The sequence below is a fragment of the Ylistrum balloti genome, unplaced genomic scaffold (assembly GCF_031769215.1).
Source record: "Ylistrum balloti isolate Yb309-2 unplaced genomic scaffold, AGI_CSIRO_Ybal_v1 Utg371380, whole genome shotgun sequence".
In the NCBI taxonomy this organism is placed as follows: domain Eukaryota; kingdom Metazoa; phylum Mollusca; class Bivalvia; order Pectinida; family Pectinidae; genus Ylistrum; species Ylistrum balloti.
In genome coordinates, this window is record NW_026782728.1 from 1 (window position 1) to 26425 (window position 26425).

General features: G+C 37.9%; 2 protein-coding genes and 1 pseudogene across 5 annotated transcripts in view; all 3 read right to left on the bottom strand.

Annotated features, from left to right (window-relative positions):
- Positions 1 to 3: 3 nt before the first annotated feature.
- LOC132562233 (uncharacterized) lies at positions 4 to 2510 on the bottom strand (annotated as a pseudogene).
- Positions 2511 to 5582: 3072 nt separating this feature from the next.
- The window catches only part of LOC132562235 (golgin subfamily A member 6-like protein 2), a 77585-nt gene continuing 56742 nt past the window's right edge, over positions 5583 to 26425 (bottom strand). Inside the window, exons 6-9 of the mRNA XM_060226970.1 lie at positions 7735 to 7818; positions 7277 to 7360; positions 6401 to 6752; positions 5583 to 5777 (exon numbers count right to left, since the gene is read on the bottom strand). Of these exons, the coding sequence (XP_060082953.1) occupies positions 5583 to 5777; positions 6401 to 6752; positions 7277 to 7360; positions 7735 to 7818 (715 nt within the window). The remainder of the gene's footprint in view (positions 5778 to 6400; positions 6753 to 7276; positions 7361 to 7734; positions 7819 to 26425) is intronic.
- Positions 11830 to 23847, bottom strand: LOC132562234 (uncharacterized). Of its 4 annotated transcripts, none has more exons than XM_060226967.1 (4): positions 23794 to 23847; positions 16008 to 16088; positions 15520 to 15577; positions 11830 to 13822 (listed from the first exon to the last, which is right to left on the bottom strand). In XM_060226967.1, the coding sequence occupies exon 4, from the start codon at positions 13802 to 13804 to the stop codon at positions 12236 to 12238; it is 1569 nt and encodes a 522-aa protein (XP_060082950.1). In that variant the 5' UTR covers positions 13805 to 13822; positions 15520 to 15577; positions 16008 to 16088; positions 23794 to 23847; the 3' UTR covers positions 11830 to 12235. The 4 variants fall into 4 exon arrangements, with proteins under 4 accessions (XP_060082950.1, XP_060082949.1, XP_060082952.1 ...); XM_060226966.1 differs by lacking the exon at positions 23794 to 23847 and adding an exon at positions 19625 to 19703; XM_060226969.1 differs by lacking the exon at positions 23794 to 23847 and adding an exon at positions 18807 to 19139 and having other exon boundaries at positions 15534 to 15577.

Genomic DNA, 26425 nt, shown 5'->3' on the forward strand with positions numbered 1-26425 from the left:
CCTGTTATTGGTGAGTATGGCTGTGATGTTATATTCCTGTTGTCGCTACAAACTGGTTTACATGTGTTGAACATTCGGTCATCTACAACTGACTTACACCTAGCTATGTAACAGTACAAGCCGTCATTATCTACGGGTGTTGTTAGTTCAGAATATGTCTCGCACAAATATTTACATATTTCCATATGTCCATTATAACAACTCTTATGTTACACTGCTCATCCATTCTTATCTATAGCTTTTGCTAGGTCTGGTTAGGTCTCCAACAGATGCCTACATATCTCCCATGTATCCATTCCCACAACTCCCATAATAACACTTGCAAATTCTTCATTATCTACAGCTGTAACTAGTTCAGGATATGTCTCACACAAATATTTACATATCTCAATGTGTCCATTCGCACAACTCACTTGTAGTATTGTCCTACCGTCATTTCAACAGCTGTAGGTAGTTCAGCATATGTCTCACACAAATATTTACATATCTAAATGTGTCTTTTCGCACAACTCACCTGTAACACTGTCCTACCGTCATTATCAACAGCTGTAGGTCGTTCAGTATATGTCTCACACAAATATTTACATATCTCAATGTGTCCATTCGCACAGCTCACGTGTAGTATTGTTACCCCTTTTTCATTCACTGACTGAGATATGTACGGAGCAAACACCCAACTCTTGTGTACCTTCATATCATCTACTGTCTCAATCTTGTGTTCGTTGGGGTCAACCTGACACAAGGAGGTAAGGTCCAAGCTCTCCACTCTGCGTAATAATCCATAGTTTCCTGTCTTTACCACTCCAAAGAGCGTAATATCATCAGGCTTCACACCGACCTCAGACACTAAGGACACATATTCTTGAACCTGCACCAGACAAACATTCAACAGTCGCTGTTTAATATCGAGACATAAGTTTTATCGACATTCTGACAATTCAACCAAATGATAAGTGCCTCCAGTAACTTCTTATCTGTTCATAAATCTAATGTACCTATGAAGTCAGTGGAGATTTTTCAGTTTTCTTTTTGATCAATTCTCTGACGGAAATCCTATATTAGGCGCATGTTTGACTATTTCAGATACCCTTCCACCAGCTAATGTTTTAATGTCTGGGACATACTTTTCTAACATCAATTCTTTTTCCTTGCTCGTCATGCAATGTTTACCTCGCAAGTCTATGGTATCTTCTGCACTGAATAATATACAGGAAGACTTTGAGATACTTTCATTTCGGCCATTTAAAATCAAATTATTTGATTTTCTTTTTAGTTAACCACAAAATGCAGATTGTATCTAGTCTTCTCTTTTCTTCATTTCTTCAAAAAATTCTCCACTAACATCATCAACAAATACAGATAACCGTGCATTTGGCTCAACCATGCTATCCCATTTGTTCATGCTGTAAAGCTGTAAAGGATCTTTTGAATGTCCAGTATCATCGTCCATCAGCCACCTCAACAGTTGGTAGCACATTGATGTCTTCTCGTCCCCTGTGGCGCCATTAATGATGACAATACCCTTCCTTCGAATGGATTCTTTGGCCTTTTCTAGAGCTTTTTTTATCTCTGGTCTAGTTTGATTATTGACTAATGGTTTTGTTGTATCTGCAATTAGAGGGAGGTTCGTTTTCTTAAGTAATAAAAGTAAATAACAAAGGGCCGGTTTCCAAAACGGCCCCTTCTCTTATTCAAATTTCCTGTTGGTAGTGCATTGCCCATGCCGTTGTGGTCACAAATCTATAAAGTATAAAGATTTGATTCACTCTGTTTGTTTTTTATGGCTCCTCAAAGTTGTACCTTTCAGAAGCTGTCTAAGTGTTGATAAAATGTGCATGTTATGTAAAATATTAATGAAAATCTAATCAAATGATAGTCACCGTAAAGAATACATTCATGGCATGATTGTGACAAAAAATCATGTTTCCATCGCCCCATTTGGCTGTTTTATGGAAGAAACAATCTCAAAAATGCCATTTTCGATGATAACATTTTAGACACAAAAACTTGTGTTTTTTAGATAATACACCCTTCTATGGGCGTTGGATGCAAACCAATTTTTATCCTATTAAATAGTACGTAATATGCTATTGATGAGAGGAAAAATCATCAAAATTTTCAAATGTTGGGTTGAATTAGCCTATGGTTGAATTGCCGATTTTCGACTTTCTTTAGATAATTAACAAAAACACGAGAGTATTTGCTCGGTATGTTGAGAATATGTACACCAGATATGAACAAAAGTGAGAGAAACACTTTTTCATAAAAAAAATCCAAGATGGCTACTTCGCAAGTCCCAGTGGTTGAAGACATTGGCTGACAAATAGACAGAACAACAAAAAACGTGTTCCTTATGCTTTTTTGGTTGGTTTTCGCATTTACGGGAGTGTTCAAAGCTACGAGCGATTGTATAATACCTACATTTATAAGTTTGGTTAGACACATGGTAACGGGGATCTTTCATATCGAGCCCCAAACATACTTTCGACATATGCACTCTGTTGCCGCATCGAAAACTATTTCAAGTTTTGTCGGAATTTCTTTACCTGTGGTTGTAATGGTCGAGGGTTTTCCAGCGTCCTGTAATACCCAAGGTAGTACAAGATACTTGAGATGTGCGCACACATTCCCATCGTTCTCTCTCCAACTGGGCACTGGCAGTAGTAGTCCTTTATTGGGGCCTCAACATCGGGTGAAACGGTGAACAGTATCCAAACGTTATATTTCGTTTGGCTTTTGTGTCGAGAATGTATCTGACATCTGAGAAGGTCTGGGGAGTGCTGGTAAAGCCACACCTCATAGTCGCCGTCATCACTTAAATGTTCGGCGATGTAACCAGGAGCCAGAGATATCTGATACGTTCCACACGTAATGGTTCTCAAGTAATCAAGATCGAGACGGGGGAAACAGTACTTTTTTTTTTAATTTTTACACATCATAAAACTGTCATGAAAATATCCGCTCTGATATTCAATATAAAAGTTTGTATATAATAAGCTATATAATAGGGTTTCAGACAAGGTTGTTACTCATTTCCCATTTTCTTTCAATTTACAACCACATTCAGGCGGCGATATGAGAACGTTCCACCACATGGTATTAGCTGATGTTTGGTACACATATGAAACAAGTAAAGCTCTATCCGATTTTCTGATGGAAATTTGCATCCAAAACTATATAACGGGAGAAAATTGCAAATTTATGGCATTTTTCTTCATAATTGTGTCTCTGCAAGTGCATTTTCATCCGAGAATTTTTTTTTTATGTTTTATGAATAAACACGATGTTTTGGAAATATTTATCAAAAAGAAATTTATACTATGTTGCTAATTACAATTTCGAGATAACCTTCTTTTATTTACGAACTTATGTCTTTGATGCTGAAATTGACAACTTTATAAAAATACATTTTCACTGAAATTATGAAATCTGGGTGTTGGAAAGGTGTAAAATTATTTTTCGGAAAAAAACAGTAGTTTATACGGGGAAACCACTTTTTACCGTGCCCCTCACGCCCAAGACCCACCATTTATACAAATTGATTCTTCTTCACCCAAGGATGCTTCGGACTAAAGAGTATACAAAAGACAGACAAGTGAAAAGCACATTTTTTTTCCAAATATAGTTTAGAGTTAGATACTTGTAGAGGTAAACAATGAAGATAATTGTATCATGCAGCTGTTTCGTCCTTCTAAGACTCGAAAGTGATGAAAAGGGACTAAATATAAAAGCCGAGGAGGCGACTAAGGAAACTCGAAAGTGATCAATGGAAAAGTCTAAATTAAGACTGGGTGATGATGCAGCCCATAATTGAATACTACAGTAATTTCATATTTTTCATTGATCCTGTGATTTTAGAACAGGCAAGAGCATGTGTATTTCTGAACTGTGCCGCTTTTCAAATGAATGACAAACAGGTTAAGGCAAACCTCAGGGATCAGCAGTGTCTACCACCTGTTATTTTAAAGATTGTTCAGCGAAACACAATAATTCAGTAACGTAACAACGTAATAACGTAACTCAGATAAACTAAAAGCATCGCGAAAATCCCAACATGGCAACATAATCATAATTCAAACTCAAATTTCATAAAACTAAAGCAAAATATGAACAAAAGAACGATTTACACGGAGACTTGAAAAAGTACAAGGAGAATAAGACCAGGTGTTCCGGAAGAGTAAGCGTCTTTCTGCTTTATCAACGACACCCGCCATGTAAAGTTGTAAACCTTGGTAAATCCAAGTAACTGATGTCGTGTTATCTAAAGATAAAAAGGTATACAAAAACGGAACCAACAGACAAACAAATGAGCATCAAATACGTCCAGATTCATACCGCACAATATTTCTCAATGAGATCTCTATGGCGACCATAAAACTTCCCGATAATATTCATCAACCTGCATCCTTTGATGAACCCTTGTGTTACTAGTCACGCGATAACTTCTTGCATGAAATTCGTGATTATGGAAACAGGTCAGGGAACAGAAGAAGGATTTTCAAGAATTTGCTCGAACTCTCCTATTGTATCCCTCCCCACCCAATCCAACCAATCTATCATAATACAGACAACATCACAATACACAGGTCAGACAACATCCTAATACACAGATCAGACAAAATCCTAATACACAGGTCAGATAACATCCTAATACACAGGTCAGACAACATCCTAATATACAAGTTAATTAACATCCTTATACACATGTCAAACAACATCCTTATACACAGGTCAGACAACATCCTAATACACAGGTCAATCAACATCCTAATACACAGGTCAGATACCATCCTAATACACAGGTCAGACAACATCCTAATACACAGGTCAGACAAAATCCTAATACACAGGTCAGTCAACATCCTAATACACAGGTCAGAAAACATCCTAAAACACAGGTCAGATAACATCCTAATACACAGGTCAGACAACATCCTAATATACAAGTTAATTAAATCCTTATACACATGTCAGACAGCATCCTTATACACAGGTCAGACAACATCCTAATACACAGGTCAGACCACATCCTAATACACAGGTCAGACAACATCCTAATACACAGGTCAGACAACATCATAATAGGCAGGCCAGACAACATCCTAATACACAGGTCAGACAACATTATAATACACAGGCCAGACAACATCCTAATACACAGGTCAGAAAATATCCTAATACACAGGTCAATCAACATCAAAATACACAGGTCAGACAACATCTTAATACACAGGTCAATCAATATCCTAATAAACAGGTCAGACAACATCATAATACACAGGTCAGACAACATCCTAATACACAGGGAAGACAACATCCTAATACACAGGTCAGACAACATCCTAATACACAGGTCAGACAACATCCTAATACATGTCAGGATATATTTTCATACACATCCTAATACACAGGTCAGACAACATTATAATAATTACAGGCCAGACAACATCCTAATACACAGGTCAAACAATATCCTTATACACAGTCAGTCAATATCTTATACACAGGTCATCTAATTCCTGATACACAAGAAAGTCAATATCCTAATCGATATTGTAAATATAAAACATATGAAAGCTTTCTTATAACTCTGTTTGGTAATAAAAAAAAAGGTCTTTCAAAGCAGTGGGATCCCTCCGCACAGCTTGAATATCCGTACCAGTGTTGAAATAATCCCAAATGGCACCAACATCACCCCTCACAACAGTGACATCACCCCTCATGGCACCAACATCATCCCTCACAGCAGTGACATCACCTCTAATGGCACCAACATCCTCACAACAGTGGCATCACACAGTGACATCACCCCTCACAACAGTGGCATCACCTCTAATGGCACCAACATCATCCCTCACAACAGTAAGATCACACCTCATGGCACCAACATCATGCCTTACAACAGTGGCATCACCCCTAATCAACATCACCCCTCACAACAGTGACATCACTCCTCAGCACAGATGTATCACCTCTAATGGCACCAACATCACCCCTAACCCCAGCGATACCACCCCTCACAACAGTGACATCACCCCTCATGGCACCAACATCATACAGTGACATTACACCTCATGACACCAACATCACAGCAGTGACATCACACATGGCACCAACATCACCCCTCACAGCAGTGACATCGCACCTAATGGCACCAACATCACCCATCACACAGTGACATCACCCCTCATGGCATCAACATCACGCCTCACAACAGTGACATCACCCCTCATGACACAAACATCACGCCTCACAACAGTGACATCACCCTCATGGCACCAACATCACGCCTCATAACAGTGACATCACCCCTCCTGGCACCAACATCACCCCTCACAACAGTGGCATCACCCCTAATGGCACCAACATCACTCCTCACAACAGTGACATCACCCCTCACAACAGTGGCATCACCTCTAATGGCACCAACATCATCCCTCACAACAGTAAGATCACACCTCATGGCACCAACATCGTGCCTTACAACAGTGGCATCACCCCTAATGGCACCAACATCACCCCTCACAACAGTGACATCACTCCTCATAACAGTGGTATCACCTCTAATGGCACCAACATCACCCCTAACAACAGTGATACCACCCCTCACAACAGTGACATCACCCCTCATGGCACCAACATCACCCCTCACAGCAGTGACATTACACCTCATGACACCAACATCATCCCTCACAGCAGTGACATCACACCTCATGGCACCAACATCACCCCTCACAGCAGTGACATCGCACCTAATGGCACCAACATCACCCATCACACAGTGACATCACCCCTCATGGCATCAACATCACGCCTCACAACAGTGACATCACCCCTCATGACACAAACATCACGCCTCACAACAGTGACATCACCCCTCATGGCACCAACATCAAGCCTCATAACAGTGACATCACCCCTCCTGGCACCAACATCACCCCTCACAACAGTGGCATCACCCCTAATGGCACCAACATCACTCCTCACAACAGTGACATCACCCCTCACAACAGTGGCATCACCTGTAATGGCACCAACATCATCCCTCACAACAGTAAGATCACACCTCATGGCACCAACATCATGCCTTACAACAGTGGCATCACCCCTAATGGCACCAACATCACCCCTCACAACAGTGACATCACTCCTCATAACAGTGGTATCACCTCTAATGGCACCAACATCACCCCTAACAACAGTGATACCACCCCTCACAACAGTGACATCACCCCTCATGGCACCAACATCACCCCTCACAGCAGTGACATTACACCTCATGACACCAATATCATCCCTCACAGCAGTGACATCACACCTCATGGCACCAACATCACCCCTCACAGCAGTGACATCGCACCTAATGGCACCAACATCACCCATCACACAGTGACATCACCCCTCATGGCATCAACATCACGCCTCACAACAGTGACATCACCCCTCATGACACCAACATCACGCCTCACAACAGTGACATCACCCCTCATGGCACCAACATCACGCCTCATAACAGTGACATCACCCCTCCTGGCACCAACATCACCCCTCACAACAGTGACACCCCTCACAACAGTGACATCACAACGCATGACACCAACATCACGCCTCACAACAGTGACATCACCCCTCATGGCACCAACATCTCCCCTAACTACTGTGATACCACCCCTCACAACAGTGACATCACCCCTCATGGCACCAACATCACCCCTCACAGCAGTGACATTACACCTCATGACACCAATATCATCCCTCACAGCAGTGACATCACACCTCATGGCACCAACATCACCCCTCACAGCAGTGACATCGCACCTAATGGCACCAACATCACCCATCACACAGTGACATCACCCCTCATGGCATCAACATCACGCCTCACAACAGTGACATCACCCCTCATGACACCAACATCACGCCTCACAACAGTGACATCACCCCTCATGGCACCAACATCACGCCTCATAACAGTGACATCACCCCTCCTGGCACCAACATCACCCCTCACAACAGTGACATCACTCCTCACAACAGTGACATCACACCTCATGGCACCACATCACGCCTCACAACAGTGACATCACCCCTCATGGCATCTACATCACCCCTCACAACAGTGACATCAACCCTCACAACAGTGGCATCACCCCTCATGGCACCAACATCACCCCTCACAACAGTGACATCACACATCCTGACACCAACATCACCTCTCACAACAGTGACATCACCCCTTATGGCACCAAATTCACCCATCACAACAGTGACATCACTCGTCACAACAGTGACATCACCCCTTATGGCACCAGCATCATCTCTTAAATCACTCTAGATACATGTTACAATGTTTGAAGAAGATCCAATGTTATGTCAAAATTCTAAACTGTTTTGATAAAAATCGGTTTTTAGTACGGCCATAAGAAGGAATTATAAACAGACCTATGGGTGAATTACAGCTTGATGAAGGCTGGGACGCAAGCACTAGACGTCCCTGATGTAGGATGGACAGCTGACAAATGACGGAAGTTATATCTTTATCTAATAAGTGCAGAGTAAAACATTTCACAGACGTTAGCAGAAAAACGTCTTTTTTATGTTTGCACTACTTTTTAAATTTTATATAATTTAATGTTTGATGAAAAATTATCCCATCTATTGTGGAAGTCTCTATCAGAATCCTGGAAACATCCAACTAAAGGATATAACATTTTTTTCTGTGGCTTATTCAACAGAGGAAAATAGTGTCACCACTGACGGTTATTACACAATAGTGTCACCGCTGACGGTTACTACACAATAATGTCACCACTGACGGCTACTACACAATAGTGTCACCGCTGACGGTTACTACACAATAGTGTCACCACTGACGGTTACTACACAATATTGTTACCAGGGAATCACAGACACGTGTGGAGACATCTAACGGAAATACGATATGTGAGATCAAGGGATCACAGGGACTTGTGGAGACATTTAACAATGATATGAAATGTGAGACTGAGGGATCACAGGGAGGTGTTGAGACAACCAACGGTATCACGATATGTGAGAACGTGAAATCAAAGTGACGTGTGAAGATATCTAATTGTATTATGTTAAATGACAACGGGAAATCACAGGGACTTGCGGAGACATCTAACGATATAACGATATGCGAGACCGGGGAATCACAGGGACTTGTGGAGACATCTAACGGTGTTGTAATAAATGCAGCGGGGAATCACAGACGCGTGTGGAGACATCTAATGGTACTATAATAAATGACACCTGGGAATTGCAGGGACTTGCGGAGACATCTAACGATATAACGATATGCGAGACCGGGGGAGACAGTGGGACTGTGGAGTCATCTAGCGACGTTATGATATCTGACATCGGAGAATCACAGGGACTTGCGGAGACATCTAACGATATAACGATATGCGAGACCGGGGAATCACAGGGACTTGTGGAGACATTTAACGATATTATGATATGTGGACTGTGGATTCACAGACACATGTGGAGACATATACCGGTTTTGTGATGTGTGAAACCGGGTAATTACAGGGACTTGTAGAGAAATATGATGGTATGATATGCGAGACCGTGGGAATCACAGGGTCTTGGGGAGACATGAAACGATATATTATGATATGTGAGACTGAGGAATAACAGCGACTTATTGAGGAATCTATCGGTATTCTAATGTCATATAATAATTACAGTGACTTGATGATGTATTAAACGATATTACTATATGTGAGACTGAGGTACCACAGGGATTTGTGGAGATTTCTAACGGAATAATAATATGTGAGATCGAGGATTCACAGGGGCGTGTGGAGAAATCTAACGATAATATGATATGTGAGACCCGGGAATCACAGGGACTTGGGGAGACATCTAGCGGTATTCCGATATGTGACATCGGGAATTAATGGGACTTTTAATTACATCCATCTATATCATGACATGTGACACTGGGGGATCACAGGGACTTGGGGAAACATGTAACGATATTATGACATGTGAGACTGAGGAATCATAGCGACTTGTGGAGTAATGTATCGGTATTCTGATGATTGATACCAAAGAATCAAAGAAGCTTGAGGTGATATTAAACGATATTATGATATGTCACACCGGCGAATCACAGGGAGTTGTGGAGTCATGTAGCGGTATATTAATATGCGAGACTGGGGAACCACAGGGAGTTAGGGAAACATCTATATGTGAGACCGGGAAATCACAGGGACTTGGGAATACTTTTATAGGTATTTTGATATGTGAGACAGGGCAATCACAGGGACTTGTGAAGACATTTAACGGTATAGTGAGACAGGGCAATCACAGGGACTTGTGAAGACATTTAACGGTATAGTGAGACAGGACAATCACAGTTACCTGTGAAGACATTTAACGGTAAAATGATATGTAACACCGGGGAATCACAGGGAGTTGTGGAGTCATGTAGCGGTATATTAATATGCGAGACTGGGGAACCACAGGGAGTTAGGGAAACATCTAACGGTAATATATGTGAGACCGGGAAGTCACACGGACTTGGGAATACATTTATAGGTATTTTGATATGTGAGACAGGGCAATCACAGGGACTTGTGAAGACATTTAACGGTATAGTGAGACAGGGCAATCACAGGGACTTGTGAAGACATTTAACGGTATAATGATATGTAACACCGGGGAGTCACTGGGGCTTGGGGAGTCCTGGAACGTTGTTCAGATATAAGGTCAAATCGGGGATTTGGTATGACTTGTCGTGTGAACTAATGGTATCATGATATTTTATCACACCGGCGAATCACAGGGACTTGTGGAGTCATCCAGCGGTAAAATGATATGTGAGATCGAGGAATACAAGGGCGTGTGGAGACATCTAACGATATTACGATATGTAAGACCGGGAAATCAAACGGACGTGTGGAGACATTTCATGGTATTATTATAAATGACATCGGGGAATCACAGGGACTTGGGGAGTCGTGAAACGGTGTCCTGACATTATGTCCATTCGGTGATTCAGTAGGATTTGTCGTGTGAACTATTGGTATCATGATATTACGCCATACCGGCGAAGCATAGGGATTTTTGGGTGGAGAAATCTAATGCTATTATGATATACGTCACCGGGGAAACACAGGGACAGACAATTAGAGGTACGATATGTAGACCGGGCAAACACATGGAGCGGTCTAGCGGTATTATGATAACACGTGACACCAGGGAACCACGGGAATTTGTCGTATAAACTATTGGTATTTTGATATTGTGTCACATCAATATGATACAGGCAATGAAAAAGTAATAATATTTTCAAACAACCTGGTATCTCACATCTTACACACATATTTTTAAAATATATCAATGTTTTTTTTACGTATTCATATTTCATGCGAGATCCCAAAACACTTTTGATACATTGTAACCCGTCAGAAAAACGATCAACGATAATTGGCGAAATTCTGTCAAATTTTGTGAATCCTTGCTTTTAAAAAGAATCCCCGAAATGGTATTTGTGACACACATAGAAAATATGGGGCATGTACACCAGACCGACAGATGATCTCATCTCCTCGATCGTCAAATTTGCGTAAATACGTGAGCATTCAAGTATCCTGTATTGTCAGACCCTTAAGTATCCAGACACTTTGTTAAATAGGAGCCCGGAGTACTCTGACATCCTTTTAAATCACATTCCGGATTTTTTTTTTACAAATTTATAACAGAAAAACATCAACAATAAAATTAAAACACCAATATAATTTCAAAGTATTTTATTGCTGATATAATGACAAATATACAAAACACACTATACACAGATAGGGATACAGTATACATGTACATTATAAGACATTGGTCACCTCTAAATACACAACATAACTTTATACTGATTTTAACTGCAATCAGAAAGAAAAAAAGGAAGACAAAGTTTTAACACATTAAAGTGAATTTTATACTGATTTTACACACAGATGTAGTTTACAAAGGGAACGATGTGGGTGGTGACACCAATACATTTTGCTGACGAGCATCATTCATTTAAACAGTATTGTTCTTGTCACATGTAAATATTATTTACAAAGTTTGTTACCAGGGTAACTCACTAGAATAACATATATCTGTCTAGTTCTGTCTGTAGTAGTAGTGTCAACACACTGTACTGTAGTAGTACTGTCACACACTGTACTGTAGTAGTACTGTTACACACTGTACTGTAGTAGTACTGTTACACACTGTACTGTAGTAGTTTTACATTGCTACCCCCAAACACTACCCACAGAACATCCTCCCTGTCTATACCTACAGCCTCTGTCACCACTCTGTCTGTGTATATGATCCTGAGGAACTCACCACCTCCACTGAGGAGTAGGACCCTACGGTTGTCATTGTCCCCTATGATGAGGTTCCCCACACTGTCATACACCACACCCCTTGGGTCAAATGTTACACGTCCTGTTTGTGGTGTTTGTTTATATGTACTGGGGATGTCACCTCTATATACAAACACTTCCTGGAAGTCAGTATCCATGACAACAACACGTACCTTTCCATCACCACCGTCACTTTTACTGCTGAAATCAATCACTGTGACATTGTGAGTTACTGGACACTCTGACATCCTGCATGGTGTATACACTAATGGTTTCCCAGTCCCTACAGCCATTGTAGTGAGTACCATTTGACCTTGTGTAGTAAATTTACAGATGTGTTTCTTCATCCCCACAATGATGTGGTTACTGGCTGTAACACATATACACTGGGGTCTCTTCTTGGTTCTGAATTTGTTTGTAAGTCGTCCTGATACCAGCTCCATGATGTTGTTTTCCTCGTCACAGACCCACAGTGTGTGTGTTGTGGGTGATAGACTGATGTCAGTGATGTTAGTCGTGTGTGTGACCTTCTGTACTACTTCACCCTCCCTGTTAAGGAGAGTTAATGTATCACTGTAATCACTGGTCCACACCTGACCATCAGTGGTGGGACATATAGACCAAATGTCACATGGAGACTTCCACTCCTTCACCACTTTGGTCTCTGACAGTAGTGCTTTACTTATCACTGCTTTCTTCCCTTTTACTCCTGTTTGTTGTTGTTTAGAGGATTGTCCCTGGTCATGTGATACTGAGATTGACCGATCCTGGTCAGTTGTTTGACCTGAGGTGATAATCGTCCCTACGGCCTGTTGTAGAAGATGTTGTGGATTTGTGTTAGGTGTGAAGATGACCGTACCCAGGACAGGTTTGACAGGGAGATGTAATGAGGAATGTATATCTGTGTCATAGATGTCCAGGTGAGAACCACGTTGTAGAGTCACCTTACATTCCTGTAGTTGTTGTTTCAGCTGTCTGTTGTACATCTCCAGTTCTTGTTTGTATTTCTGTATCATCCTGGTGTTGTCCTCTTCCATCTGTTTATACACTGAGAGTGTCTGTGCTGTAAATAGATCAAGTTCATGTTTTAGTTGATCTGTTTGATTTTTTAGTTGCTGTGAAAGTTTCTCAAAATGACTGGTATTGTCTTTGAGTAATGAATCAGCAGAAGTTATATATTCCCTGACTTCTACCAGGTCATTTTGTTCTGTTTTGTTGATAAAGTTTGTAATTTCTTGTTTCTTTTGAGGAGTAATTTCACTGAGTTCACAAAGAGGGTGACTTCTGTGAGTTGTTGACAAACATGCATGGCAAATGAGTTGATCACATTTCTCACAGTAAAGATCCAAGCGCCTCCCTTTGTGGTCACTACAGGTGGACTGGCCTTTAGGACGGAAAGCGGTTTGGCTGATGGGTGTTGCCATGATGAAGATCTGAGAAATCTGAAAGAACAAAAATTACTAGTTATATAAATTTACAGATATTGAAATAACAAGAAACTAACACTCTCACAAAACAACAAAACACCCCAGAGAGATATTGGTACTCACCATTGTTTGATATTAATCTGTTATTCAAAAGTTGGATTGTTCCTTTCTTTTCTCTTCTTGACTCTTTTTAAAATTGCTTTTAGTTTAAAAGTTATTTTAACAAAGGCCTAGTGGCCTTGACAATCACCTGAGATAAGCAATATTGAATAAAAAAGGTTAAAGGGTAGTTATCAAGTGTCATGAAACAGAAATTGTGACACTGAATACAGTAAGTCAGTGCCAATATATGCATATCATCAAAACTGTCACCTTATAGTAATAATCCTTACCAAGTTATTTCTAGTGGGAAATACACCAACGTTATCTCAAAAATGCAATTTTTCTATGAAAATTACAGTAAAGTTTAAAAAAAACTTCCCCAGGAAGAAATGTGTGACCCATTTTGGTTATTAAAGCATTTTCCATGCTTCCATTCATACAGACCATTTTATTCTACCATAATCTGGGTGCTGAGAAAATTTTTTTTGACCCCATTTCCAAATGAAATCAAACAAATCATTCTTAAAAATCTTGTTTCTCCTGTATAAACGTTAGTAAATTTTACCTCCTCCATACAGAGAAATGGGAGACCCTGGGGTCATGAGACTAACGATAAAGCACCTTGAGATGTATTTGGGTCTTAAGAAGATTTTTGAAATCTGAGTCTATTTGACCAATTCTGGCCCACCCCTCAGGCCTCTGTTGGGTGGGGACTGTATAATTCACACTTTAGGTTTATGTAAGGCCAGGGGAGGTTTCCGCAAATTTTCATTGAAATCACATCAGGAGTTTTTGAGAAGAAGTTGAAAATGATTGTTTACGGACGCACAACACTGGATGAAGGTGATTGCAATAGATCACCTGGAGACTTTGTCTAAGATGACCTAAACACATTTATTTCTCTAATCAGTTCAATTACTAAAGGAGCAAAATTTGGGATAAAACGGGAACCTACATATGAAATTTGAGAAAGATCTGTTAAGTAATTCTCAAGAAATTATAATAACAAACTTTCATTGTCAAAATGCAAGATGGCTGCATCTGTTAATAGCCATTTTGTTTCTTCTTATCAAACCCAAAATCAAAAGACAAAAGGGCACAACTAGGGACTAAGAGAAACCTACATGAAAAATATCAATCCAGTACTTCTCAAGAAATAGTGATATCAAGACCTGTTCACAGACGATTGACAGACAATGGATGGACGACAGACCACAGATGTAGGGCATTCTAAATAAATCACCATCTAATGATGGTGTGCTGATGAAAAGTGAACAAAGAATGTCAGTGAGTTTTTGTGACATTAATGTTACTGATATATGTATATTCTGGTACATTTTACAACTTATTCCTGATTGCATTGTTGTAACCTCATAAAGCAGTTATGATAAGACAATTTTGTGAATAAGTATCTCTCACCAAATCAAGTTGGATAAACTTTTTTCTTAAATGTAGATCAAAGGTCTAAATGTAGGTCACAGTAACCTACATACGGGACACATTTCCTTACCAAGGTGAACCTTATATTCAAAATATAAAGTTTTTGTTACATGTAGTGTAGGCGATATTTCTCAAACACATTCCCAAAATTAATTACTTTCAAAACTCACCTTTTTATATTTACCTTCAGCTGAACACAAATGCCACCTTTAAATGTTGCTTAAAATTCTGAAAATAGGAAAAAAAAATATCTGTAACCATTCTGAAACACATGTTCATCATCAAATAATTACAGCCTTTGAGTGCAGATGTAAATACCAATGTCAGTACAAGTGATTTGTACCTAACAATCAGAATAGGACATACATAAAAGTGTTTGTTTTACCTCAACATAGGACACAGTTCACAGAACAGGACACAAGTGTTTATTCCAGTCCTCAGAACAAGACATAATTATTTGTTCTAGTCACTAGAACAACAGCATTTAACTTGCCACTGTAAGACCTATTTGCTAATAATATATGGTACACAAAATATTTCATGAATGAAGTGAAATCATTTTTTTATGTTTCTATAAGAGTTACTTCCCTTGATTATTCACTTGAAGACAGACATACCTTGTATCTCACAGATCAATCCATTTAACACATCCACTTACCAAATGTTATGTCCAAACTTTCAACTTGACAAGTGTTTTCTGTTTCTTCAATAATTGCCTCAAAACACCACCATCTTTAACCTAGATTGAAAAGATAAGAAAAACTTATACAATTCTACATAGGAGACAAATGAAAATGTTATGATTGCCTGATGTTGTACAGGCACTATATAGTTTAGCCTCAGACTAATTGAATCAGAATTTGTTTGGTTTTTTGTTATGATTGGAATATTATGTAACTGAAAAAATGTGATCAAATATCAACCACTGGAAACCTCTACGTTACCACTCAAGATAGAAAATTAGTTATCAACCAATATACAACTACAAATACTGATATAATATATACAATATGGAAAATTATATATGTACAGTTAAAAAAAATATATACTGATATAATAGTCAAACCAAGTTACCACTCAATATGGAAAATTACTGTTATCAACCAATGTATAGTTACAAAAAATATATACTGATATAATAGTCAAACCAATCTGGGGTCTAGTGGAGTTCCTGAATCTTACAATGTAATATTATTATCCATTTAGAAAATGTGGCTTTAATGCTGGACAACAGATGAACACATTTGAGCAGTAGAACTTGCACACACTGTATATATATCAACATCGTGTATTTTTAAAGCCATTCCAGAATGAGCCTCCAGCTTAAACTATGTTGGTCCAATGAAGCCTACATCTCTGTTAAAGTACATTTGTACTCTTGAGGTATCATGAAATAGACAACCCTGAAACTAACATTTTCATGTGGATTACATTTCTCAAAGTCAAAGTAGTGGGCAACAAGGAGACTAGGACTGTTTCATGTAAAAGTAGAAAATTTAAATAAATGGTTTCTGAAAATTTATATTATGACCAAGCAGGTGTGCTGAAAAAAGCTATTACAGTACTGTTCCTTTGGTCAGGTGTGCTGATGTCAATGACTTAGTGGTTTTTTTTTTTTAATATTTTATATAAATAGAATTTGCATTATGGAGCCAAAATACCAAGATGGTAACTATGCAGTGCTACATGTACGTTAAGTAATAAATTAAAGGATACCAAGTTTTAAAAAGACTGCTTGAAAACTGAGAGATTAAAAGGCTAAAATGAACAAAAGGCAACAATATAAAATGATCACATACAGTTTATGATGTTTATTCTCTTTTAGAGTTTGTTTTGGGCCTGAAAGCCAATGTCTGTTTTTAGGATATTATTCATTATTATTACTCAAAATTGCAAAATATTGAACTAATAATTCTAAGAAGATTTGAACTATTTCCAATAGCAAAATAAATAATGTTATATTCAAATATAAACTATAGTAAAGTTTACTTCTCTCCAAGGGAAAATGTGAGACCCTAGGGCCATGAAATTCACACTTTTGGTAAAGCATCTGAAAGCCTTTCCATCCATAAATGGGATTTGAAAAGATCTTTTTTTTAAGTTTTTAAGACCCCTTTTTGGCCCTACCCTGCAGGCCCCTTTGGGGTTGGGGACCATATCATTTACAATTTTGTTAAGTTATGGAAGGTTTTTGTAAAATTTCATTGAAATCTGTTTGAAAAAAGGGCGTCAAAATAGATAACCCTGGGAATTTGCCTTTTATATTAAACAACAATTTGAATATGTTCACCACACTGAACTTGGCTTTTGGGTTGATGTTTTATTCACCATCTTTCAAGCACTGCCTTTGGATTTTTTATCATTATTATTTTTGCTCCATATAAAGGCCCTCGTCATCCATCAGCTGAATGGATCATTGGGATACTTTATATCATCATTCTTATTCACAGTTTGTAACATTGTCTTTGTTTTATGTTCTATATACCATATATATGTGATGCAACTCACTTATTCAGGTGCTCTTAAAAAAGAAGAATTTGGGACTTAAAATCAGAGATTGAACAGTTACCTCCCTTCCCTTATGTGATTTCTTTATATTTTGATGATTCAAAAATCTAAAGCAGTATTCCAGAGGAGTTTAGAGTTTGCTCGATCAGGCCCTTGGAAATTTTACAAATTGATCAAGTGACTGTTGAAATTCTTAAAGGAGGGAGTAATAAAAAAACACCTTGCCCCTGCCAAGGTTTAAACTAATGACCCTGTGGTCATATATGGTCACTCTACTGTTCGGCTAAAAGGGAAATTCTCACTAGCTGGAGCTAGTTAAGTGACTTGTACTCTCGACTTCAACAATAATCCCTTCTTCAAGCAGTTTCCAACCCCATACACAACAAGAACACAGCTTGTTTTATAATGCTAAGAAAGCATCTCAATCATCTACAGCTATACTTATCTGCTCGACTTAAAGAACATTCTCAATTGATGAGGCTTAAGAGATATAGGACTTGTGCTCCTAACTTCCTGTTTTTTTATAGAACAAGATCAGGGGAGAAACCATGATGAAACACATATGGTACACATGGTATATATATATATATATATATATATATAGATAGATAAATCAAAATTGATTATCTGAAACTGAAGGTTTTAGTTTCTAATAACATTTTGTAATAAGGAGGTAAATAATAGTTAATCTGGATGTAGAATCTTAATTGCCACAACACTGCAAGGTGAGAAAAAAGTTTTCTGTTAGAGTTACCTCCCTTATATCACCAGATATATATATGGGTAAAAATATCATTGTTCGAACTAAAATATACTTAGCAAGATACCTGTCGATTTAGAATGAAATATTTTGACTAAATGCAAATAATCTGGTACCAGATGAACGATTTACAATATGCTTTCCCAGTGCTCCAGATAACTTTTTGACATGTGGGGTTTTCACTCCTACCTTTATAAATTGAGGGGTTTTTTCACCCCTGCCTTCATCAAGTGTATGGGTTTTTCCATATTAGGGTAACACTGAATTTGTAAACATTTTTGACAGCGCCATATTTGCTATGCGACTGGTTTATAATCACGATCAAGAAAGCGCTTGTTACGAGTTTCGTTTACTTGATAAGTGTCTGTTTGACTTAGATTATTGAGTTTTCTAACTACGTAATATTGGAGCCGGACATTGACGCAGAGTCCGGATTTCGCACGGGTTAATGACGCAAATCTTATTTTTTTCCTAGCGTGAAATTAGAAATATTGTGCGTGAAAACGCATTCACGCAGGCTATCTGGAGCACTGCTTTCCTATGAAGTGTATAACTATAACAGAACACATGTCAGCAGAATATTGCCAATTATCCGCGAGGTGAAAACACAGTAATGAAAATCTCATATACTAAAAAAATCAATGACTTAATACAACAATAAGGTTTCATCAACGTGGAGTTACTTCTACTTATTCGCTTTGTCTGTGCCTTATTTCACTCTTACATTTCAGCCATTTTAAGCGACTATAAACCTTTCCAAGCTTTTGAGGTTTTATTGACAGAACATAATCTGTCAGACTCCTGTGTGGACTGACATCAGGAACGTAAAATCACTTTTATTCTCCGATCAGTTAAGCCATTACCTCTCCCATATATTTGCATTTTGAAAATGAAGGTACAGAACTAACAATGTCGTCATGAGTGTCACGAAGAACATTCTCATTCAAGGGGAACTCTGGCTTAACTATTAAACCACGGACTACAGAAAACCATGTCCGTAGTTTTACCTGATTTCTTTCTCGACGTCATCATTTATAAACGATTTTAAAAAGGAGTAATTCCAATTCGCATCTTCAATATCAATCGCGCCTTTTTGCCTGGAATCTTCATCTTCCATTCCGCTGTCGTCTGCACAGACTTTCCCGTCACCGTCGTCGAAACGCTTGAAAGTCTTTAACTTGATGTAGGGGAAGTAACTCTGATAATATCACGACCTATTTCTTACTGCATTCTTTGGTAAAAAATTATTTGTTTTGTTTTTTTAAAGCTTTTATACTTTTACAATAAACAGTCTTGCTTCTTCGAGAAGAAAATATTTTCTTCTTATATCCATTACAGTATAGCAGAATAATTTCTGACTTGCTTGATGGTTTAACGTTAATTAATTCACACATATACAAGACCTTCCTAAAATGTGTTGTTGTTGAAAATAAAGAGTAAAAAAGAAAGAAAGATGCGCAAAAACTATGGGAGGGAACGGGAGGTGAAGAAATGAAATATATGAGAATAAATGTTGAGTAAAATGCCCATACACGAAAATACAGGAATAAACTCAGGACAGTTTTCTAGAAACAGATTAATGTATACCTCCCTGTATTGGCCCATCCCCTACCTCAGCTACTGCCAGCTTTTTCTATCTAAAATATATATTGCCGTTTTGTATCAATAACATGTATGTGCTCAAGCGCTACCATCCCATACACTAAAATATTTAAACTGACATGTATATGTACTGGGGGTAGAAAGTCTATTTTAGATCAATTCTGAATTACCCAGGACACGGTGCATGAATCTGATGGCAGTAATCTTATATATTCTATGTCCGGAAGATAACGCAGCGAAACAAATTGATACTGATTCTGTCTCAAAATCTTTGACACGTTTTCTTGTCATATCAATGCTCTTTAGCTGTCTCTAACAACTTTTTATCTATTTATTTAACATGATCTAAGATGAAAGAAAAAAATACAATTGAACTATGATTAAATTTACAGGTAACACGTTTTAAATTGCTTTCAAATTACCTGGTTAATCTACAGACCAAGGATCAAAATATCGAACAAGTATCTGCAGGCATTTGTAAATAACCATGTAAGTCATGAATCTTGAGTCCAAAATTCTAATTTTTTTACCATAACTGTCACCCGATTTTAAAGAAACTAAAAACCAACATAAAAATGCTAGGTAGTTGACTTCTCAGCTAAAATCTTACTGTAGTCATTTTCGTGGGCAGTTGACAAGGGATAAATCACACATTGTGATGTAAAGTACTTTTTGTGTTAAATAATGTATTGTAAACTGAATAAAAATATCAACAACAACTTCCTAAGTAATATTTCCTCCTACCACAACGGCTGTTATATTTGTGTCTTTATAGGTAAATATAGATAGGTATGTGTGTAATTAATAATTAGACACACCTGTACTGTAGTAAGAACACATGTGTATGAGGTAAGAAGACATACATGCGCTATAAATGAATATACGCTCGTATTCAATAAAAAAAATTGCTTTCCACCTCACTATACCTCAGTACACAACTGTTCTAGGTCACCTGTTGTAAGACATATTACTTCAAAACCCTATCCAACACTCTCCCTTCACCCTACCTCAATTTAATTTCAATTCTTTTATTACCTTAGGCCTTCCGACCTCAATCCACACCCTCTTAGAACCGTCTGTTGTATCACTTACATCTTACACACACAACCCCACCCTACCTTGCCTCACCCGAATATACCTGGATGTTTACGGTGGTGAGGTATGAGGAAGCTAACTCTGCTACTCAACACTTCTGTTTACCTAAATTAACACACATACATGGAAAGCATCAAATACAAACACTACAAAGATAATCTATACTCACAACAAACATCCATACACACCATAACAAACATTCATATACACAATTACAAACATCCATACACACCATAACAAACACCCATACACACCATAACAAACATCCATACACACAATAACAAACATCCATACACACAATAACAAACATCCATATACACAATAACAAACATCCATACACACAATAACAAACATCCATACACACAATAACAAACATCCATACACACCATAACAAACATCCATACACACAATAACAAACATCCATACACACAATAACAAACATCCATACACACAATAACAAACATCCATACACACAAAAACAAACATCCATACACACAAAAAGTAACACCCATACACACAAAAACAAACATCCATACACACAAAAACAAACACCCATACACACAATAACAAACATCCATACACACAAAAACAAACATCCATACACACAATAACAAACATCCATACACATCATAACAAACATCCATACACACCATAACAAACATCCATACACACCATAACAAACATCCATACACACAATAACATACATCAGTACACATCATAACAAACATCCATACACACCATAACAAACATCCATACACACCATAAAAAACATCCATATACACAATAGCAAACATTAATACACACCATAACAAACATTAATACACACCATCAAAACATCCATATACACCATAACAAACATCCATACACACAATAACAAACATCCATACACACCATAACAAACATCCATACACACCATAACAAACATCCATACACACAATAACAAACATCCATACACACAATAACAAACATCCATACACACCATAACAAACATCCATACACACCATAACAAACATCCATACACACCATAACAAACATCCATACACACCATAACAAACATCCATACACACACCATAGCAAACATCCATACACACCATAACAAACATACATACACACCCATAACAAACATTCATACACACCATAACAAACATACATACACACCCATAACAAACATTCATACACACCATAACAAACATCCATACACACCATACACACAATAACAACACATCACATACACACCATAACAAACACATACACATACACACAATAACAAACACATACACACCATACACACAATAACAAACATCCATACACACAAAAACAAACATCCATACACACAATAACAAACAACCAAACACACCATAACAAACACACACATAACAAACATCACATACACATAACAAACATCCACACACACATAACAAACATCCATACACACCATGGCCACACACCATAACAAACATCCATACACACAATAACAAACATCCATACACACAATAACAAACATCCATACACACAAAAAGAAACATCCATACACACAATAACAAACATCCATACACACACACATCCATACATACATAACAAAACATCCATAACAAACACATACACACCATAACAAGCATCCATACTCACCATATCAGACATCCATACACCATAACAAACATCCATACACACAATAACAAACAACCATATACACCAATAACAAACATCAATATACACCATAACATACATCCATACACACAATAGCAAACATCCATAAACACAATAACAAACATCCATACACACAAAAAGAAACATCCATACACACAATAACAAACATCCATACACTCAATAACAAACACCCATATACACAATAACAAACATTCATACACACAATAACAAACATCCATACACACAATAACAAACATCCATACACACCATAACAAACATCCGTACACATCATATCAAACATCACACAGAAAAAACACACATTTACACACAATAAATATCTATACACTCCTCAAGTTGTAAATTATTTGTGAGAGAAACGAAATGCCGGATTTGACGGGTCTTGATTTCTCCTCTCTCCGGTATATTGTACAGTTTCCGGCTCTCATCACCGTAATTCTTTTTTTAGTTTTTTTTTTTAAATGTTCGGTGATAGAATATACCTGTACTGTAGGTTAACATACATACGCATTTGGTAATAAGGCAAACCAATACTGTACTTTATGAAAATAAACACATCTAGGTAATGAGACATACGTTTTCCGTAATTAAATACACACGTAAATTGGGTAAAAAGTTACACCTGCATTCCACCCTCTTATACATCACTACACAACTGTTCTGGGCCACCAGTTGTAAAAATAAACTAGTTTATAACCCTATCCGACACTCGCCCTGCAACCTACCACACCCCGCACCTTCTCTGGACTGTCTCATACATATTACACAATTAACCCCGCTCTAACTTACCTCACCCGAATACATTATAACTTACCTGGACGTTAACGGAGATGAGTTATGAAGACGCCAATTCAACTACTCAACACTTCTGTTTGTCAAAAGAAACACACCTAAAAATGTCTTATTGCTGTGGACCAAGTTATTGTTCCTCTGTTCTCCCGAATAAACAGATGAATTCCTGGTTGTGACTTGGGATCTACATGTACAAACTAATAAACAGGTAATATTAGTTCCTTGTTGTGCTTCGTTGCTAGCAGTGACGATCAGGTGGGTAGATTGCACAGGTGATCTGTTGAGGTTATTGTTAAACTTCTGCAGTTCAACTGCTGCGCAGTGTCGGTTAATTATTGTGTTGACGCGAGGTAGTTATAGCTCTTTCTCACTAGATATCAAGATTAATCCTGCCATACATCAGTATGAATATTAGCTTTCCATTTTCCTCATTCACATTTCGATAGATAAGCATTTCACTACTGAAATTTCCCTAGTGAATTTTCAATTTTACTTTCTGCCGTTTCCAATACACAGCAAATTTAAATACACAGATTACAAACTCGACAGTAATAATTTCCATGACTTACCTATTCATGACGGAAATCTTCATATGAGGTCATCTTTGTCCAGGAGAAACAACATCGTCAAACATCTATGCACACCATAACACACATCCAAATAAACCATAACAAACATCCATATACACCATAACAAACATCCATACACACCATGATAAACATCCATACACACCATAACAAACACCCAAACACATCATAACAAACATCCACAAATACCATAACAAACATCCGTACATACCAAAACAAACATCCATACACACCATGACCACCCCATCACAAACATCCATACACACAAAAACAAACATTCATACACACAAAAACAAACACCCATGCACACAATAGCAAACATCCATACACACAATAACAAACATCCATACACACAATAACAAACAACCATACACACAAAAAGAAACATCCATACACACAATAACAAACATCCATATACACCATAACAAACATCCATACACACAAAATGAAACACCCATACACACGATAACAAACATCCATACACACAATAACAAACATCCATATACACCATAACAAACATCCATACATACAATAACAAACATCCATACACACAATAACAAACATCCATACACACAATAACAAACATCCATACATACAACAACAAACATCCATACACACCATGGCCACCCCATAACAAACATCCATACACACAATAACAAACATCCATACACACAATAACAAACATCCATACACACAATAACAAACATCCATACACACAATAACAAACATCCATACACACAATAACAAACATTCATACACACCATGATAAACATCCATACACACCATAACAAACACCCAAACACATCAAAACAAACATCCACAAATACAATAACAAACATCCATACATACCATAACAAACATCCATACACACCATGACCACCCTATAACAAACATCCATACACACAAAAAGAAACATCCATACACACAAAAAGAAACACCCATATACACGATAACAAACATTCATACACACCATAACAAACATCCGTACACATCATATCAAACAGCACACAGAAAAAACACCCATTTACACACAATAAATATCTATACACTCCTCAAGTTGTAAATTATTTGTGAGAGAAACGAAATGCCGGATTTGACGGGTCTTGATTTCTCCTCTCTCCGGTATATTGTACAGTTTCCGGCTCTCATCACCTTAATTCTTTTTTTTTTTTAATGTTCGGTGATAGAACATACCTGTACTGTAGGTAAACATACATACGTTTTTGTAATAAGGCAAACCAATACTGTACTATATGTAAATAAACACATCTAGGTAATGAGACATACGTTTTCCGTAATTAAATACACACGTAAGTTGGGTAAAAAGTTATACCTGCATTCCACCCTTCTATACATCACTACACAACTGTTCTGGGCCACCTGTTGTAAAAATAAACTAGTTTATAACCCTATCCGACACTGGCCCTGCAACCTACCACACCCTGCACCTTCTCTGGACTGTCTCATACATATTACACAATTAACCCCGCTCTAACTTACCTCACACGAATACATTATAACTTACCTGGACGTTAACGAAGGTGAGTTATGAAGACGCCAATTCAACTACTCAACACTTCTGTTTGTCAAAAGAAACACACCTAAAAATGTCTTATTGCTGTGGACCAAGTTATTTTTCCTCTCTTCCCCCGAATAAACAGATGAATCCCTGGTTGTGACTGGGGATCTACATGTACAAACTAACAAACAGGTAATATTAGTTCCTTGTTGTGTTTCGTTTCTAGCAGTGACGATCACGTGGGTAGATTGCACAGGTAATCTGTTGAGGTTATTGTTAAACTTCTGCAGTTCAACTGCTGCGCAGTGTCAGTTAATTATTGTGTTGACGCGAGGTAGTTATAGCTCTTTCTCACTAGATATCGAGATTAATCCTGCCATACATCAGTATGAATATTAGCTTTCCATTTTCCTCATTCACATTTCGATAGATAAGCATTTCAGTACTAAAATTTTCCCTAGTGAATTTTCAATTTTACTTTCTGCCGTTTCCAATACACAGCAAATTTAAATACACAGATTACAAACTCGACAGTAATAATTTCCATG

What these genes read in the sequence shown, in the direction of transcription:
- LOC132562234 (XM_060226967.1), bottom strand. Translation starts at nt 13,804, where the DNA reads ATGGCAACACCCATCAGCCAAACCGCTTTCCGTCCTAAAGGCCAGTCC.